The sequence below is a fragment of the Parus major genome, chromosome 1A (genome assembly GCF_001522545.3).
Source record: "Parus major isolate Abel chromosome 1A, Parus_major1.1, whole genome shotgun sequence".
Classification (NCBI taxonomy): Eukaryota; Metazoa; Chordata; class Aves; order Passeriformes; family Paridae; genus Parus; species Parus major.
The window spans coordinates 6,228,689-6,249,086 of record NC_031773.1 but is presented as its reverse complement, the minus strand read 5'-3'; the positions used below and the strand labels follow the sequence as shown (position 1 = coordinate 6,249,086).

Here is a 20,398-nt window from a genome sequence, read left to right as displayed (position 1 = left end):
CCTTCCCTTTCCTTGTGGAGCTGTGAGACCTATGGAGTGCTAAGCGAGCATTAAATGGGAGCAGATGTATGGAGGAACAGCAAGCACTTGGGCTCATGCTTTAAACTTTCCATAAATACAGTAAATGGAAGGATCTAGTCCTGAGAAGTGCTTAGGGGACAGGGATGCTGCAGAGCTGAAAGGGTTGAGTGGTGGGAGTATGTGTCAGAAGCGGTGTTTGCAGGGTCAAACCCTGAAGTATTACTTGGGGTTATTCCCCTCCATACATAACCTCAGCAGTCACCACTGCACACCAGTGCCTTAGGGAGTGGGTAAGGGGATCTATTAATACTCTTAGGAAAGAATTAGTATCCAAACAACTTTTGTTTCCTTGTTTTTTACACGTCTGTGCTCTCCTCTGTCACTTGCTACAGCGCAGAGCCTGGTATGCTGTGACAAAGAGCTATTGATGGAGTGCTTGTGTGAATTGGCCCAGCACTGGTCACAGCCAACTTCTGTGGGACCCGCTGCCCCTGTTGTACAATACACTCCAGTGTGCTGGGCCATTTGTGAAAGGTCAGAAATGAACAGAGAAATGGACTGAAGTCAAAAACAAGCAGTCCTATAAATATCAGTCATAGTCAAAGGCAGTTTATTCCATTCCTCCCCTCTCCTTCTGTGTGTGTGTGTCTCTCCCTCCCTCTGTTGTGGTTTCCCAGATATAACTCCATGCTTCTGGCTGGGGAGCTCTGAAAGGAAGGCAGCACACACACTGCAGCTTCTGCTCACATCTTGCACACATGGAATAATCCTCAGTCCTGCAAGCAGGGCTGACAGCCGGCACGGAGTCCAGGCGTCATCTGGACTCTGATGTTAAGTTTTGATTTCTTGGATTTTCCTTATCTGTGAGAAACTCATTTGTGACAGTCTGAGAACTAGATTTGGCCACAGACTCCTTGGATTGCGACTTCTGACAGCTTTCTTCTGTTTGACTTCACAATGACTTTAGCAGCTAAATTAGAGGATATTGAAGTGACGCTGGAGCACCTACTAATGGATGTGTTTGTAAGTAAGCCACAATTTCCTTTTTAAATTGAGATGCCAATGATCCAGAAGGCAGTATACATTTTTATGGCATATCTAAGGTGTTACATTGACTTAATTTCTCTATGGTTCCTGATAAACTGTGTGTAATACAACTCTACCAATATGTTGTGGTTTAGGCATCTCCTGCAAGCCATAACATGCAAAACTGGAACAGCGTGACATCCAAGACAGGACAAATTTTGCACTGGTTCTGTGTATCATCTACAAATTTGATGTGAAAAGAAGGAGAGATTTGGTCTGTTTGAGGAATATCTCTGTAAAGCTATTGCATTGACAGAGATTTAAACTGTGCATTGCTTAACATCAATCCTATGTTAAGGCATCCTACATCAAGTGTCCTTGATTTCACTATTTTAAAAGCTATTAGATTATAATTTTGACTCTTAGCTTATTTTGTAAGAGATGGAGGAACGAGCAAAACAATTGTGTTTTCAAGAGAATTCCAGTTTATTACTCCTGGATGGATCTTTAAAATCCTGGATGGATACTTTAGAGCAGTGTTAATCCAGTGCTTCCCTGGAATTATCAAAGCTCAGTGAAGCAATGTATGATTTGCTTCTACACATCTGAGTTAAGATTCTGTCTTTATCATCTCATGTTAAAGTTTCCTAAAAATATCAAAGCATTTCCAAACACATTCTTCCCTTTTTGAACACAGCTTGATGGATTTCGCCTAGAGGTCAGAGATGGTCATGTTTTGGAATGTTTTTTGGTTGGAGGGGATGGAAAATAATAGTGAGGGATTGCTGGTTCATTTGTCTTTGTGAAAAAAAAAGTCATGCCAAGGTGATCTGTACTGTCTGAATTCAGGCTATAAGAAATAAGATGGCAAGTGACCTTCAAAACTTTCAGAAGAGTTTTTTGGCATCTCTTAAATGGAATAATCCAAATTTTAGGGTCTAGTGATGGAGTATCTTAGGCATGAACCACAAAAGTGAAAAACAGGAGATCTTGCCAGATTTCTAGTCTGTGGTCCAGTTATTGAGATGTCCATCTGTGCTGTGAAATGGATTCAAGTTTCTCTGTGCTGTCATCTCCCTTCAGTACTTTGGAAAGTGCCTTTACCCCTTTCCCAGGCAGCTGAGATTGGGGTAGATGAACATTATTGGAGACTTCCCTGTGAAAGCCTCTGCATAGGGCATGAAATACTGAAATACTCCTTGGGCTGTAATATCTGAATCAGCCTAATGATTGTTTGCCTCTCTGGGTTCTACTCCTATTCCCAGCTCCTAGTACTGTGAATCCCAGAGAAAATCCCTAAGGATTTAAATCCCCACCAAGCAAAGATGTAACATCTGCCTCTCATGACCAGAGCACACTGTGAAAGTTATTCTGTGTGGGAAGGGGCCAATGCTTTCTTTGGAGTATTTGCAAATGTTGTAGGATAAACTTGGCACCACAATTTCTCTTGGTCTATTTATAGCTCAGTATTGCTTCACTGACTTGGGTGTTTGACACCTGGGGGACTGAGACCCTCCTGGTGTCATTGAACAGTGGGTGCTTAAAGCATTTTGTCACAGGGTAGCTCCAAGCAGAACCTCAGAGGCTGACAGCATCTAAGAAATTCAGGGCTGACGGAGGTTGAACAATAGCACACGTGTCTGATTGTGTTTGAAGCGCATGAAAACCTTCCTGTCTTTCTGGGAACCACACAGCCCAGTAAGAGGGAAGCAGGGAATCATATCTTCTTGGTGCTTCACATCCCATTGTCTATTTTGATGTCCATGCCTTGATTCCATCCAAATGCCTCTCCTCATGATTTGGTTTGGTGTTTGGTGGTTTTTGCTATGAGGGTACAGCTGGCCAAATAAAGTTCTCCAGAGGTGCAGGCGACCTCCGTTTGTGAAACCAGTGGAGCTCCTCTCAGGCTGTGTTTTGAACTGGTCTATCAAATTTGTAATTCTAGAAACCCAGTAAAACATCTTCAGCTGGGGCAGTGCAGTCACAGCTGAAATTGTGATGCAGGGACACATCTGTGCAGTGCCATGCTGTGCCACTCGTGAGCACAGCTGGGTCTGGAGGAGCTGGGGGGTGTGAGCAGCATTGTGCAGGGGACACTGCAGTAGTGTCACAGCTGTGTGCTCTGCAGGGCCTGGGGCTGCACGACCCAGGGGCAGCATGTCCAGGCTTCATGTCTCACCTCAGGGCTGGGAATCCATTCTGGCCTCTGTGTAAATCAAGGAAAAAGGTTTTTCCTTATGAGCAACCATGTTTGCAGCTAGCTGGGCTCTTCTATAACATACCTAGGAATTAAGGCAGGAAGAATTTCAGAAAATCTAGATCAAATGCCATATGCAGAATCACCGCTATCAGGCACAATTTTCAGGCTTTACTCATACATCACCTTTCCTTGCCGCTGTGTTTGATCTTAAACCACCTATTCATTTAACAATGCTAAAAATAACCTCTGGATATACTGGATACAGAAAAGTAAATATAAAATTCAATATGAAGGAAGGGCAAAATGTCAAGTTCTGGCTGTTACAGAGCACTCTAGCAGCCAGATTTGTCCAAGGTCATTGATCCACTACCACATGTTTTGCTGCAGCAAGATGGGTATTTTGGTGAGGAGCGTGGGGCCAGACTGGTTGGGTTGGATGGGCTGTGGGCAGACTGCGAGGTAACAGGACCCTCCTGGGAATGATCCTGAAGTCTGCTCCATGCCATGCATCTTCATCTGTGTCAGGTTTATTGCTGAAAGAGCAAAGCCATCTGTCACAGTAATGCTCCTCTTCCAATTCTTCGGTGCCCTCCACTGCTCCAAACCAGGTGATTACTTACAAAATTGGGAAATTGTGGTCCATGGAGCCTTGAGTTATCTTTTTTTTTTCCTGAAGAAGAAACTTAGTTTTAATGCTTCTTGGACCCTAGGGGCAGGAACCCATTCCCAGATCAGTGGACCCTGACAAAGCTCACTTTAATAGCTTGTACTAGACTATCAAGCCCATTTTGTCACAGAGGAAAAGGTTATAGCAGACAACAAATGAGAAGCAACCACCAGTTTCTAATGAAAACTGAGACATAGCTCAGCTCAGACTAACACACCTTGATGTAATTAGGCTTCTGCAGTAATGTAGACTGAAGAAAAACTGGGATTGGGCCAGTTTTTCTCTGGACAGGCTTTTTAGTTAAATTTTGCAGGAGCTCACCTGGAGTGAATTCAGCAGTTTTGCAGTGATGATGGCAAGCCTCTCCAGCAGATGTGTTCAACACCTCCTCTGGAAAGCTAGTATTACATGAGAACACTTTTTAAAACACTTTTTTCTTTCTTCTTGCGGAGACCAGAGATTTGCATCTACATGGCACGAGCTGCCACTTCCTCCAGGACAGGTTGTTCTTGCTGTGTTGTCATCCTGCTATCTGAGAAGCAGCTGGTGCTGCACTGACACTTCCTCTCCTGTTTCCAAAGGGCACTGGAGAGCTTTGCTGGTACGAGATGAGATAAAAGGGAAGCCTCTGACATGACATTTCATAATTAGCTGTCATCACTGGCAGGCTGCTACCCAGCTGCTTGATGAGCTGGGACTTGGCTGCCTGGGGAAAGCTGGACAGGGAGACAGGGACCAAAGCAGGGGGCAGTGCAGGGACAGCCTCAGCAGGTCCCTCGGGTGTGCTGGATATGAAATGCAGACTCTGGATCCTTGTTTCATAGCTTGCAAAAGGCATCCCTGAGCTAAACCCTCCTTCCCTCTGGACACACTAATTATTCTCAAGCAGTCTGTGAGTGAGAGCTTTGAGGGAAACCTCAGGATCAACCTTGCTGCCTTCCAGGCCTTGCCTTAGGCATAGGTAGAGCAAACCTCCAGGATATACCCTGCCCAGCAAGCGTGGGGCGCTTTGCATGGGATGTCTGGAAGGGTTTCAAAGTGAGAAGGGTTGTGGAGGGATGCTTTTCCTTGCATTATGGATGTGGCATTAGACCTGCTGAAAAACAGACTTTCAAGCAAACAGGCTAAGGGATAATAATCCTGTTAGGAAAGTGAGCTGAAGTAGTCAAACATCAGCTGGCATCAAAAAGGAGACTGAATTCTGAGAAAAGACATGATGGAGCTGTAGTGGAGAGAAAGGAGAGAAGAAAAACCCCTTCAGATGAAGTCTTGAAACCATGAACCCTGTGTGCTGGCCCACTCCAGATATCACCTGAAAGAAACAGGCAATTTATCTCCAATAGTTCCTGGGATCTTAGAGTCCATCCAAACACATCCTGTCATATCCACAGTACACTCCATAGCTCCTTCTACATTCCTGCAAATAATCTGTTTTCACAGCTGGCTTCTCAGGCTTCCTCCCACTACACTCCACAGAAATATATATACTTACATGTACATGTGTCTATGTATGTATATATAAAAATATTTTAAACATATTTTAAATATCTTTACATATGTAGCATATACGTGTCTATATATGAGAGTATCTGATAAAATTATATTTGTGAGAGCTTTCTGGCATGGAGAGGGGCTGTGATTGCTTTGCCCTGAGTGGATGTAGCAAACCAGATTTGCCATGCTCCAGCCTCCATCACCCAGAGAAACAGCTGCTCTTCTCCTTCCCCTTGTCAGGTTCTGGCAGAGTTAACACCAAAACACAAAGAGTATGAAACTCAGTCAGAAGAAATTACCTGGGATGAACTGGAATTAAGGTGGGAGATACACTCCTGTGTACAGACAGATCTAGAGCTGGATATTTGAAAGAGAGAGACTCAAATGCTAAAAATGAAGAGTCTGAAATGAGGGCCAGGTCTCTTGGCCGGTGGCACCACAAGAGACAGAGCTCCCTGGTGAACTTGGGCAATGGGGATGGCACTGTGAGGTGGACAAAGCCATCATGTCCCAGTACCTACATATTCCAATTCATAAACCTAAGTTGTGAAGAGAGAGACATTTAATTGACCCAGCTCTTTATTAATAATAGTGAAATAATAATAAAGTCAGCACTGATAATTTTTCATTTTACAAATAGAGAAACTGAGACAGAGGGACATGGAGCCATTTAAGCAGCATCCTCGTCCATCTTCCCACTTAGAAAGGAGTAGAAATACAATTTCCAGAAGCCTGGGTTGGTGATTTGTTCCCTCCAGAGTATAAGACACACAATCACAGAATAATCTAACTATCAGTGTCTCACAGATCTCTGGTGCCAAGGATGAAGTGTGACTTTGGATCTAGTCCTAGCATGCTCTGGCATAGATAGCTGTGAAATTTCTCCATTCTTTGGGCAATTACACCATTAACCTTCCTACTTTCTCATGCCATCAACACTAGAAAACAGTAGCCATCCTCATAGCTGGGACTGAGGACAATCTGGAGACAGGAGTGGTGCAGGAAGATGGTTGTGATGAACTTGTTTCAACCAGCATTTGCACCATGAGCCCTGCAGGCAGCAGTCCCTGCAGTAATCAAACAAACATTCTGGCAGTTGCTATCGACTCCCGGTGTCCGTGTTACGTTTTTCTTAATAACGATTGCTATAATAAGACATTATCAACATGTAAAGTGATCCATTAACCTCCACATCAGCAATAAATTGTGTGGCTTTGCCAGGCTGCCAGGGCTTGCTAATCGAAGAGCAAGAAGCAAGTTCATACCCAGAGCAGTCACAAATCATTCATAATGCAGAGGTGTGGGTGCAAACCTCACCCCTTGCAATATAATGGGTATTTCCATGTGTTTATTTATCTGAGAAATTGGTTCTTTAAAGCTGTTCCTAATGACTTTCTCTCTGGCAGCAACAGCATCCCCCGGTTTTTCCTCAGTATCCAGTTTGCAGGAGATTGACAGCTTCACCCTTCACCACTGGAGTCAGCATGAGTTATGGCAGTGCAGACAAGAGAAGCAGAATCAGGCCCCTTGACCTGCAATAAAAGCTGAGGTTGCTTAGTAGAATTGTGCCATTAAAGAGATCTAATTAGGTAGCTTGCCTCAGGTTTTGTTTAGACACTTCTGAAACTGAAAAATGAAAAATAATCATACCAGGTCTTCCCAGTGAATGATGTAGTCCAGCATCATGTTTTGAGCAGCAGATAACATCAGGTCCCTACAGACAGCTCCAAAAGAGGTTAAATGCATAACCACAATCCCCACAGTTACCTTTCAACAACCAATTCCTTGTACTCAAGGGTTTCACCACCCAGAAATAGCACCTTCAAATTTAGCAGCCCACAGTATTTTTATCCTTTTATGAGTTTTTGAGTAATTTTTTGAGCCCAACCTAGGAATTCAAGTGCCATGGACAGCCCTGGAGCAGAAGAAAAGCCTCAGTGCTGTGCTGCTGCCCTCCACACGGTGCCATCAGCTGCAGAGAGCTCCCATCTCACTCCCATGAGAGCCAGGTTGTGCTGCTGATCCTCAGAGAGCCTTTGTGGAACAGAAGAGCTCTGTGGAGCAGCCTAGGCTTGGTCAACCATGCTGAGCAAACACAGACACGAGACAGTGAGAACAAAGAGCTGAGAGTGTGAATGCCAAAAGGGATGTTAGCAAACACAAGGTAATTAAATATAGCTACCACAGGACAGAGGAGAACCTCTGAGAGCTGGCAAGGCAGACAAAGAGTGGCCAGTTGTCATGTTTGTTTCATAATTGGTGGGGAGACACTGACACTTCCAGATTCCATTCAACCCCCAATAAAATAAGCAGCTAAAGCAGATCTGGTGTCTCAAATCTTGCAAGTGCCCATTTCCTTCCAGCTATGACAAAAGGAGTCCAAGCTCACATAAAGGGACCAGAGTTAGGAGAGGTAAATGCCACTTCAGGTATGTCCTACAATTGTGGTAGGATTTTGTGTGAATAGATAGGAATTACAGGGAGAGACTCCAGGATTCCAAGATTGAAGATCCAGAGTCAAACTTTTCACATTTCTCCATCCGCCCAAAAAATACACACAAAACACAACCAAGTTGGTTATATTATAACCAAGTTATATTTTGTCAATGTTAGCAGTTCCTCTTTCAGCTTGATGCAGAGTTTTCTCCTCACTTGGAGAAAAGTCATCATTATTCCATGCCTGAGAGACCTCAGCTACAAAACATAATTTCCCTGAGAAGTTGTTTATGAAGTCTGGCAAAGCTTAAAAAAAAACCCTTGTAACATCTCTCAGGGGTCTTCTGCTTCCCTCCTTTCTTTAGGGACATGTTGGTCTCTCTGCTATTCATGTGGCTTTCTCTTGGGGCAACACAACTCTCTCCTTCCCTCACACAGACACATATGCTTTCCCACAATATATTAAGATTACTCAAAGCAGTGTAACAAGGATGAAGTTTTAAAAGAGTGAAAATTGCACAGAACAAAGAAGCATTTATCTTCACAGTGTTTGACATAGTCCATATGTCACATATCCTGTTTAAGGCTTAAATCGAGCTCAAGGCTGAGTACCTTCCATGCCATGCTGAACAAACCACTATTTCTTCAGGAATTGAAGCAAATCAGCAGTGCTAAACGTTCCCCAGGAACAGCCTGCTCACTCTGTAAGATTTGATACTGAGATGCACCAAGTATTCACATGTACCTTGCAGTCACCAGGATCTGCAAAGGCTTCAGACCAGAGCCCAAGTAGAGAGATTGCATAGTCATCCCCCAGCTAAGGGCACGCCTGCTCTTGTGTGCATCACACCCTCCTCTGCTGCACAGCCTCCATGTGGGAATGTGCTATTGTTGCCAAATATCTCCTCCTTTGTTTATATTAGCCCTGGAAGTCAGAGGTGGCCCCTTCAATCCCTCAGTGATGTTTACAGGGGAGTGTTTCCAGGGCAATGGGGTCAGGCGAGTTCCCTCCCTAATTAATTACTGTCTCTCTGAGTTATGTGGGAAAAGAGCTGACCTGCCAGCACACTGAAACCCAAGGGAAATGTCCTTCTATCTAGCAGAGGCCCTGCTTGCTATCTGCTGCTGTTCTTCTGGACAGGGTTTTCCAGGAGCCCATCTGCCTGGGTGCTCAAAGACTGGGAGCACTTTCCCCAGCCAGGACCACGGAGAGGTCAGGGGATACAGAGGAGAACTGGAGGTGGGATAAAGACTGCTCTGGGAGAGCCTCCCTGGTGGCAGGAGGGGAAGAGGAAGGGTACAGGTTGCTCTGTCTCCTTTCCTGAAGGTATTTCCTGTGTCTACATCTGTGCCACAATTTTCAGTAGGGGCTGTGCCAAGAACTTGCTGGCTTGGTGGACACAGCAGCTGATGGATCTAAGTGCTTGGCTAGGTGCAGGTTCAGCAGGTGACATCCTGAGCTTCACACTCTGCTCTGCCAGCCATTCTCCATGAACACCAAGGCTGAGGTACACAAAGCAGCTGATGAGCAGCCATGCATATATTGATGTTGGAATGCTGGTGAATGAGGACATTTAAGATCACCTGACATGGAGTTCTGTGTCAACCTACAGCAATGTGCATCAGATATGAACTTCTCTGAGTCCAGAAGGGCTTCTTGGTTCTGGGTTTCTGATTAGGCTTATGCTAGTCAGACCCACTAACATATCTGTGAACTGCAGATGGTTAAACAACCATGCTGCAGCACAATGTGAATTTGTTACAGGAGCCCAAATTCCCCATGGCCTTTGTTGGTATAAAGCACAGACATGCAGCACATGCAGTCCAGCACCACCTTGATCACTGCCTAACCCACAGCTCTAGATCAGAGTGAAACAAAGCACAAATCTCTCTGTTCCACTGTGGGGCTGACCTTCATATTCAGCCTGGGTAGTTGCACACAGCAAAGTGCGCTCCCAAGCACCGCTTGCCCAGGGGAAAGAGGGACAGGATGGTGCATGTGGCCCCCGATGTGACACAGCCCTGACACATACAGGGGAAGCCCCCAGGCTTTCTGTGGCTGGGGATCACAAACAGCCTCTCTCTCACCCCTGCAAGCTGCTGGGTTATTGCCAGCTCCGATGGAAAGGACTCAGATGGGAATGGAGCTGCACCCGGAGTGTTTCCCCACATCCCTCCCCAAGCTAGAGTGATCATAACATTTCTCTGTAAAACACCATGTAAGACTAGAAAATTGTTTAGCTTTTTTTAATCAAAGGCAAGCTGGATATACAATGACAACCTCTGCACATCTTTCACTCCCAACAAGGCAATTTCCTTTGCAGTCTGAGTGCAATAAAATGTAAGCTAAGTCACTGTGGGGTTTGCAGCCCCAAAGCTCTGGGGAAGCTCTGTTCTCCTCGTCTTTCCAAGAAAATAGCTAGGGAGGATTGCTTACAGTGGGAAGTAAGAGATCCCAGAAAGATTAATAGTACCTGCTAAAGAGCTCAAATAGAAGTGGTTTCCCTATCAAGACTCCAGGGAAGAATTTGGTTTTGCTACCGACAAACCATAGATATCATCCAGGGTAGAAAATACTGCCAGGAGCTGCAAATTTTCCTTATTTTCCTCTCAATCTGTAGCCATATTTGTGTCTTCATGGAATACCAAACTTAAGTGGATTTTTCTGTACTGAGTGACTTTTCAATTTTACAATACAATGTCTTATTGATAGATCTGATGCATACCACTCACTGCATTTCAGTCTGTGCCACTGCTGTCACTGGTTTCCATTCATTGATCTCCACTGGGAGTACCCTGACTTGAAACTTGACTCCTGTACTGCAAATATAAGACACACTTTGCAGCAGTAAATGGTTCCTCTTCCCTTTTCATTGAAGACCAAAAAAGAAATCTAGTCCAAACAGCAATCCATTGGATATACTTTCCTCTGATGCATTGTTACCACAAACCACTGTTCCTGGCAGCCTGCAATTAGTACTGAAAAGCATCCACTGCTTTAAAGAGCTTTCAGCAGTTAGTAAATACAGTGTGTCCCTTCTGAGGGTCTGTGTGGGCAAGGCCAGGATGTTCCCTATGAAGATTTGGGGGTTTGTTTCCTACTGTGCCTTTCAATTGGAGATTGTCTCTGCAGACAATGCAGTTAAATGAAGACTCAGTGATGAGCCTGGTCATCTCAATCTGCCTCTGCAGCCACCTGAATGGGAAAGGGGGATCTCCAGAGGCAAATTAAGAATTTGATGGGCTGAAGTGCCCTTGGATGTGCTTATGCCTGCCACAAACACCCAAAGTCACCCTCTGGGAACAAGTAGAAAGACCCTCATGGGAGCATGTTTTACATTACTACCTTTAGGCAACCTATCAAATGAATTCTAGCAGACTGTCCTGTACAGTTGCCTACCAATATGCTTTGAACAAAAAATAAAAAGCAAACATGTCATCCTCCTGGATGGTTTCCACAAGTCCTGATGATTAAAGTTTGGCTTCCTGTCTCCAGGTTCATACCACCACCTGGGAAATGAGGAATGAAACAGAAGTGTCATAGTGGGTCCAGGTCTCCAGTTTCACATGGAGGGTACTCGTAGAGTTGTGCTTGGGGTGCAGCACACCGAGGGAGCAAGGGGTCAGGCTCAGTGGGATAGATGGGGATATTATTAGAATTGGTTCCAATAACATGAAAATGGATGGATTTCTTCTACTTTTCACGTGTGCAAGATGTTTCCTGACAAGAATATTTTTATTGTAATTCAGCTGCCTTGAGCAATACACAGATTTGCATTTCATTGGCAGGACCTAAAAATCTAGGCAAAAACACTTGAGATTTGTGGGAATGACTGACTGAATGCCTCCCTTTCCCCTGTGGAGAATATCAATGTGTGGTGTTTCATGTTGGTACCACTGGACTGTCCGTGCCTGGTCCCAGAGCCTGATGGCTTACAGACACGTCTCCATGTGTGTTGTGGCTCTTTGTCCCCTCTAGTGGATAAATTTCTATCGACAGAGGTGTTTTTTCCATGAGCTGGACCTGCAGGAAGGAGAACATGCTTGCAGGCTATGAGAGCTCCTGGGGAAGGGGACTGGTGTGGGCAGGATTGGATTGGATTGGGTGAACAGGAGCACCTTTGCTACTCTGCTCTTGTATGAAACACTCACCCCCGAGGTCCTGACTCAGACAAGACTCAGCTTTTATTCAGGAAAAGCTCCCAGCAAGGCTAATTGCTGCCACCTTTACCCTCTTTCTCCAGCAGTTGCTCCCCAGGGGCTCTGCTGATGCAGGCAAAGGTTCCCCATGGGAAATGCCAAGCTCTTCATGCTTTACCAAAAGAGGTGGGCAGGCTGTGAGATAGCAGGGGGGTGCTGACAATCATAAAAAACCCCCAAACTGCAAGAAGCAAAGACCCTAACTGTACACCTATTCCACACAAAGAATATATATAAGTCAGTCATGCTTAAGATATTTCCATCTTTTCCTGTCTCTTTCACTCTCTTTGGCAAGAGACATATGGAACTCATTATGAACAAAAGCCAATTGTTTTAATATTTAGAGTTTCCCACATCAAGCTGTAGTTTTTTTTTCTTTGACTGGTTTTAATGCATGTGCATATGCTGAGCAGATACAGTTTCTCCTTTTTTATTTGAAATGGTTGCTTTAATGTCATGTCCCTAACACCTTCATCCCAGCTTTTGGACTTGGATCAAAACAAAGTATTTTTAGTTTTGCATTAAAATGAGAACAATACATGGATGAAGGGATTGGCTATCCAACTCAGCAGATTTTTGCTCTCCCAGCTAGACTGCTTCAAGGAAAAGGGCATGGGCCAACATCTTTTCCATTTTACTGGGCAAATTCAGAGTACCACTAAGGAACTGCTGGGTTGAGAAGCTCCTATTTTGCACACATTAACTCTAAAATTCATGTTCACCAGTACCTCTATCAGAGTATGGAAAGGCACACAACATCCAAAACACTTTCCTATAAAAGCACAGGATTATACCTGGCTGCTTTAGGACAACTCCTGGTCATATAGAAAGGCTGTGGGAAGGGGAAGTATTTTTCCCCTTTCCAAAGCATGTCTGTACAATTTAGAGTGTAAATAAAGCTTCGAACTTTTCTTCCAGAGTAAGAGAATACCATCATCTACCAGCCTGTAAAGTGGTTTTATAAAAGAAAATAAAAGAAGTAGATGTTGAAAGTGACTTTGTGAGGTAACACTTCACAGTTACAGACTGTAACATAATCATTTTTGTAGGTAAGTGCACATAGAAGCTGCAGGCATCAGCCATCAGTCTTTCAGTGATGTGCGTACGGACGTGGGTGTGAGTGGTACTGTCTGTCCTCTGTCCCGATGCATGTGCTGCTCTGTGCCACACAGACCCTGGATCCGTGAGCAGTCAGCTCAGCTGAGCAGCCCAGAGGAGCTGCCCGAGCCCTCTGCTCTGGCTCTGTGCTTTCCAGCATCTCGGAGAGAGGAATATCTGAACCCAGGAATTAACATTAATCTCTGCACCAGATGGTGATACACCAGATATTCTTTTAAAGGTGAACATGTGATCTACTGTACAGCAAACCAGAGGGGTCTGCAGTCACATGGCAAAACGTATAATAACTCAGATAGAGCTTTGATTAGACAACTGACCTGGTTACCATCTGTAGCAACAAGAAGCGGGCTTGACGTTTTTGGAACATTCTCCCCAGAAGCTTAATTCTTCCACCTCTATGGCACAGCAATCCTGCTGAGCAAACTACACCAAGAAACAGAAGGAAGCTAAAGATACGCTGCTTGAAGCATGTTGTTAAGGTTACAAGGCTTGGGGTTTCCTTTTTTAATTTTTTTTCCCATCCCCCCCCCCCTTCTTTCAAACAAGCCACATCTTGACTCATATGGTCTGATGTGAAAACCCACTCAGCTATTTGATAGTTGGGAAATGTAGATGAGACTGTAAGTTATTTCAAGGGAAGGCTGTGTGTGCTGTGAACTCTCTCTCACACACAAACACACGAGTTAGCTCTGCACTATGGTAGTACAGACAGCTGTGACTCCGGGTAGGACCCGAAGACTTTTATTCAAAATACCATATGGATCACTGAGGAGACGCAGTGTGGAAAGGGTAAGCCATGATTTCTTTGTCCTGAATGCATGCCCAGAGGATGAGGAGATTTGATAGCAGTTCTCTGCCCTGTTAGTAGTCAGAACTATTAGGGGTTATGTCATGGTGTTAAGAAATTGCTACTGGTGTGTGCCATGGTAGGAATTACTGTTGGTGGGACCTGTGCGCTGATGAATGGGAATTAATACTTGGCAGAGGCTGTGTGGTGGAAAGAGAGTGGAAATTGGTGCCAGAGGGAAGTGTAAGATAACATACAACAAATGTAACTAGTTAAAGACTCTGTGGCAATAGTTTGGGGTAATAATTTCTGGAAAAAAAATAAATTCCAAATATTTAGTACTCACTGAGAGAGCATGATGGCATATAGCAGCACTGACCTGTAGCAGTGGGGAGTAAATAATAATAGTAATAGTAATGGTAATAGTAATAGTAATAATAGTGTCAAATAATGAATGCTAGAAGAAAGCTCAGGGTGGTGTGGAAGGGCTCTGTGTGAGTGAGCAGAGATGCAGATGCCCACCAGTGTCTGTCCCAGCTGGGATGTTCAGTGAGCACGGGTGGCAGTGAGGGCTCTGCAGGGCACAGGGTCTCTCTAATTGCTGAAGTGACACTGCAGGGCTGTCCCTGGACAGCCAAGGCAATGCTGCTGCTTTCACGCTGCAGCAGGAATAGCAGGGGGTCCCAGGAAAACTGCAATAGTGTCATTAATTACTCGGAAGCACATCACCTAGCAGCAGTGCCCAGGGAACCAGGAGGTCCTGGCACTTTGAAGATTGATGGGCTGGCAAAAAAAGCAGTGGCTGGGGCAGGGGGCTCGGCTCAGAGCGTGCTGGACACCCACAGAGCCCACGCTGAGTGCACATCTGGCACCCACCAGGTGCTTTCAGGCTGCCTTTGCCTGGTGTGCTGCCTCTGACAGAGCTGGCAGGGGCAGCACAGCCCCCCAGGGGACAGGGACACCTTGCACACACACTCACAGCACAGCTTGTAACTGCTGATACCTCCCAAAACAGTGGTCAGCTCAAGGGAACAGGCACCCTCTGCTCATTCCTGCCCATGGGGGTTTTGGGTTGAGTGCCCATAGGTGGGCAGGGCATGCTGCACCCACTGGTGGCAAGTGTAGAATTTCTACAAGCCCAGAGTGGCTCAGAGTTGGTCCTTTCACCCAGGACAGAGGGAAACCTTTAGCTGAAGCATCTGTTTTGCTGAAAAGCAGTCTGGCTGCAGCTGCAGCCACCTGTGAGTTTACTTCAAGTCTGTTGCACTCAAAAATAAAAAAAAAAATCTGCTTTTGTACATTTCAAAGCAATTTTTGTCTGCACTTTTTTCTTTCAAAAAAAGTGTAATTTCATTTAGACAAATTTCTTCTTTTTTTTAAGGAATATGAGAAAAGTCTCAAAAATTAAAAGCTGTTAAAAAATATTTTGGTTAAACACAAAGCCTTTTTGTTGTTTGTTTTTCTTTCCCCTCCATTTGGCAGAAGAGAAAGCAGAATAACTTTGTGTCAACCTGAAAAATATTTCCTTTGCCTTTCCAGTCCGTCAAGCAAACCAAAGATAATCAATTATTCACACAGCTTTGGTCTGCTATTGTTTGATTGTGGGTTGTTGCTTTGGAGAGCATTCAGAAATGTCCCTCCCGGTAAATTTGGGCTTTGTGGTTCAAGATGCTGAGTGGGGCCCAGGGCAGACAGTCCTGATGCCTTAACCTGCCTTGGGTCAGCTTTTATTTTGTCCCTGTTCCCTGGCGCTGCTGCCACTGGACCAGGGTTGGCATCTGGGTTTGCAGCTGCTCTTGTGAGTGTGGGGAGGCAGAGTGTGGTGTCCCCTTCCATGTGGCTTCCCTCAAGGTGGCAGATGATTTTTCATCCAGAGTGAGCTCTCAGCTGCTGCAGGGCCACCATCCTCTGCTGCTGATGGCCACAGGGGGTCCCTCCCTGTCTGGAGAGGCTCATGGTTTTATGCAGACAGTGCCTGAGGCTGTCTAGAGACAAATCATAAAACTATAAAACGTTTGGGTTGGAAGGGACCTTAAAGATCATCTTGTTCAGGCCCCCCCACTGGGGTCAGGATGCCCCACACTACATTAGGTTTCTCAGGACTGCATGCAACCTGGCCCTGAACACTTCCAGGGATGGGGCATCCACAACTTCTCTGGGCAACCTGTTCCACTGCCTCACCACCCTCACTGCAAAGAATTTTTTTCCGAACATCTAATTTAAATCTTTTTTCTTTTTCATTTAAAACCATTTCCCCTTTTTCTGTCACTATTTGAGAGGCATATAACAGTGCAGAAAATGTGAGACCACTCTCCTCCATGCATGCACACGTCCCCTTTGGAAACCTCTTATCCCTGCTGACAACAGCTGCCCGAGCCTTTGCTTTGCTCTGTGTGTTAGTCCATGTGATGGAGAGGTGAAAAAACCAGAAGCACTCTCACAGGCTGTTTCCAGGATATAACCCCTTGGCAGGGAGCAAGGCAGAGCATGGAAATACCTTCAGAAAGGTGTTGGAGAATGTTAGTGTTTATATAGGAGGCAAGAGCAGCTGCATAAGGATGGCCAGCACTGCAGGGGACTTAACAGTGTGTACATACTTAACAGCTCCACACACAGCCCAAGTGACACTCTCAGAGGGGTTGTGTTGTTTTATTTTCACTCACATCCACAGTTTATTTCTCTCCTTCCCACTTCTTGACCTAAGGTTGGGGTGGTTTAGACTTCTCAGGCAAATGCTGGAGCCTTGCTTTAAGGGTTGCCAGAGAACTTGATGGGATGATTTTTGCAATCACTTCATTTTTGTCCTGAACCTCTGTCCTTGCTGCTTTTCTCTCTGCCTCATCACAGAACTGCCTCATCAGGCATCTAGCCCATGAGGTTATGGTCAGCCTGGCTGAAGGATCCATCATGTCCTCTCTCCCTGGAGCCCCCCACCAGCTAGAGCTGGCAAGGCAGATTCTCTGCATTTGGGGTCCTGAAGCCACCCAAAATCTGTTTCTAAGCTCAGAGTCCATAAAATCCCACTGCAGCAGTGAAAGATCCTGAAATGCAGTCCTGAGCAAGCAGGTTCCACATGCAAAGCCTGAGGTGTAATAGATCTGTGCAATGCATGGCACACACCCACCAGAAGACAGGGCTTTACAAAGGTTTTACAAGTCCAAGTGAAAAAGGGCACAGGTAAACATTAGTAGGTGTGACACAGAGACCACCAGACATGGCAGCTGAGGCAGAATTAAGCTTTGTGCCACAGGGCACCCCAACAGCTGGTGTCAGGACTGAGGCATGAGTTGGGTTCATCTAATTCAATGCTGATGTCTGTGAGATGTTTTCACCCTGAGCAGCACCTGGGATTGCCTTTGGGATCACTGCAAAGGCAGGTAAAATACTGAGGGGGGGGGGGGGGGGTGTCCCCTGAACACATTTGACTGATTTAATATCTCCTTCAACTGCAGCCAGCTCTACTTTAACCAGCACATAGACCTTGGTTAGAAGAGGATCCCCCACCCCTCACAAAAAAAACCCCAAAAAACAGGAAATACGAATCCCAAACCTAACACAGCATTTCTCAATGCAGAGCCCTCCCCACCAGACCTTCCTTCTCTGGGTCTTCTTCCCCCAGCACGTTAAATATGCAGTCCCTTCTCCCTTTGCATTATTGATGTGAGACAGTTTATGCCTCCCAGCTATGTTTATTATATCCATGTGCTGCAGATGTGTGCAAGAGGAAGATGAATAGAGTCCTGCTAATGTCTAACAAATGCAGAGAACTCTTTCTGCTGCTTCAAGGCACTGGTAAGGAAGAGCAGAATTTACTTCTCTCAAGACCTCACTGGCTATTTTTCAGCCACGAGAATGTTCCTCACCACAAACACAAGGCATTGTTTTTTTTGAGTTAGAGAGCCCAGAGAAAACTTGCAGCTTGTTTGTATTAAAAAGGAAAAAGTCTGCCCTTTCTTCTGCCTTTGAGGCTCAAAGCCTGGCACTACAGAGGCTGTGTAAAAAGGAAGGCCATCTCCAGGCAAAATGAAGTGCTGTAAGAAACTAATCAAGCTGGGAGAGGTCTGGCTGGAAAAGCCATTTTAAATTGGGTTTTGCAGTTTGTGCCCCAGCTTTAGGTCCCAGTTCTCAGCTATGGTAAATTAAAGGCCTTGTGCCCAGTTGTGTCAGTGGATGCTTGCAGCTCAGCAGGAATTTAGTCCAGATTGCTTTTTTACTTCTTGTGCTTCCAAAGAAGATAAGTTAAGATTAAAAATGCGGCCAAAGCCTCAAGCCACAGCTCTGCTGTCCATTACAGAAATGTAAATCTATACCAGCACGGAGCTGGGACTGCTATTTACCTATTTTCAGAGAGACACTTCCTCTCTGAATGGATATCCATGAACACTCACTCATATCATGACTTTAAAACACACCAGGCAGAGATAAATCCGTAAATGGATATTTATTGCCATAGAAAGCAGATGGCAGAAGACAAAGCTCCCATGTTCTTATCCCAAGCTGCAAGCACGTTAAGAATGCAGCAGGAAACGTCATTCCTCCTATAAATAAATTTCTCTTGAGAAGAGAGAACCCAGGGCTGAAAAAAAAGTCAGTCTTTCTGCTCTGCAGGCCAACTCTGAGGCAGGTTTTCCCATGCTACTCTCCAGCTTATGGCGACCTTTGCTTTTGGCAGGAGAGGAGATTGCCTTCAAGCAAACCCAGCAAAAGAGTTCCAATATGTATTGCTGCTCTACAAACCTACCAGCACTTCTATTATTCTGAGCTACTGATTTTCTTTTTCTAATAGACAAAGTGTAATTCAGCATTCCATGTGCTACTAACCATTTTTCCAGCATGAATTCAAGAGCAGAGTGGTGAGAAACCTCTCACAGTGCAGGGTCCAGCGGGGTGGAGCAGGCAGACCTTGCAGCATTCACAGAGGAGTGATCCTGGCCCGTGGAACCCTTTGTGCAAACTGTGTGAGTGATGCTGTGAGCACTCGCTCTGACACCACCACTGAGCCAGTGCTCCGAGGGTAGCTGATCTTTCCAGTTCATGCTGTTTACTTGAAATCTCTTACACTGGCATGCAGGTCCTGCAGACCATTGCTTAGCACCTTCACTGACATTTTTTGGATGGCTATCTTACCTTGACAACATCACTACTGATCTGATGGGCTGCCGAGGTGACAGGAGAGTTACTCATGTATCACAGATAACAAACAAAGAGTAGGTATTTGAGTGCAGAAGTTGCCTTGCCAAGGACAGAAGAAAAACCTTGAAGAAAGGAACTCCTGTTGTCTTAGCTGTTTTCTGGAAGTTACTCAAGTCTCAGGGTGACAAAAAATTATTCACTGTCCTTATAGACAAATAATTGTATCCAAAAAAAAAAATTAATAAAAGGCTAATCTTAAGTAGCAAAGCTGTCACCTGTGTCATGTTCTGATATAATCACTTGTGACTGCCAAAACATCAATTTTATCTGCTTCATCTGAGCTTTATCTCTTCTGACCTGTTCACAAGTATTTTGGAGGAATTGGTTTAATTTGAACTCTACCTAGACAGATAAATGCTTAGTGCACCTCTCAGGTGTCTGGAAGTTATAATATTTTGTGACACTTCTAAAAGGTGTAACAAATCAAAACAGACTTCTCTGTGAAACAGATCAGGAGCTGTGCCAGACTTCATCCCCCCAAAATGCATGCAGGTTAACAGTGCAAGAGGTAAGAGCATGGCAGAGGCTAATGGATAGTGACTGGTGAACTCTGAAGAATTTGGAACCAGGATACTGCTCAAATTCTTTCAAATGGTTGGAGCTTAATTGAATTATCGACTGCTCTCCAGGCCTGGAGACCTCACGAGCAGAGGTTCTGCTTTGAAATTTCCAGCACTTCAGATTCTTATTTTGATGAGAAAATGAAAAGCTTTTTTCATTACAAATTGGCATTTGTTGCCTTCACATTGGCCAAACACTGGGACAGAAAGGCCAGGGTACAGAGCAAGGGCAAGCCTGGGGACAGAGGTTGGGAGCCAGAAATGAGCCAAATGTTTTGGATTTGGGTGAAAGGAAGGGGGGAATCACGTGAATCCAGTTATAAAGCTTTAGAAGGGGTGAAAAGGCTCCTCTGGTTCATGGATCCTTTTGGCTAATAAGGCTGCTCAAAGGGCTTTTTCAGGTAGCTGATACTATGATCACACTCCCAGCAGCAGCCCCAAGCTCACACAAAGGAGTTGTGATGGTTTAATACCAGGTTTAGTTTCCCTTGAGGTGGTGATCTGCAAGGCAAGAACTTTTCACCCTAAACTTAAGGTTCCTGGAAGGGCTTTTCAGTTCAGAGACTGTTTCTTGCAAGGTCAACCCGTGATACATAATGCAAAGTGGCAGTTTGGGTGTTTGAATACATTCCAACCTGTCCCAGCCTAAAGTCCTAACTTATCTTCTAGCCAGGACTTATCCCTGGAAGAACTTA

General features: G+C 45.0%; 1 protein-coding gene across 5 annotated transcripts in view; it reads left to right on the top strand.

Annotated features, from left to right (window-relative positions):
* FRMD4A (FERM domain containing 4A) overlaps positions 1-20,398 on the top strand; it is a 357,548-nt gene that overhangs the window by 147,194 nt on the left and 189,956 nt on the right. Inside the window, exon 1 of one of the 5 annotated variants that reach the window (XM_015628218.3) lies at positions 738-1,044. The exons of 3 other annotated variants lie outside the window; for them this stretch is intronic. In XM_015628218.3, the coding sequence (XP_015483704.1) occupies positions 979-1,044 (66 nt within the window). In that variant the 5' untranslated portion in view covers positions 738-978. Of the gene's footprint in view, positions 1-737; positions 1,045-20,398 lie in introns of those variants that run through there. One more of the 5 variants, XM_015628211.3, reaches the window with a different exon arrangement.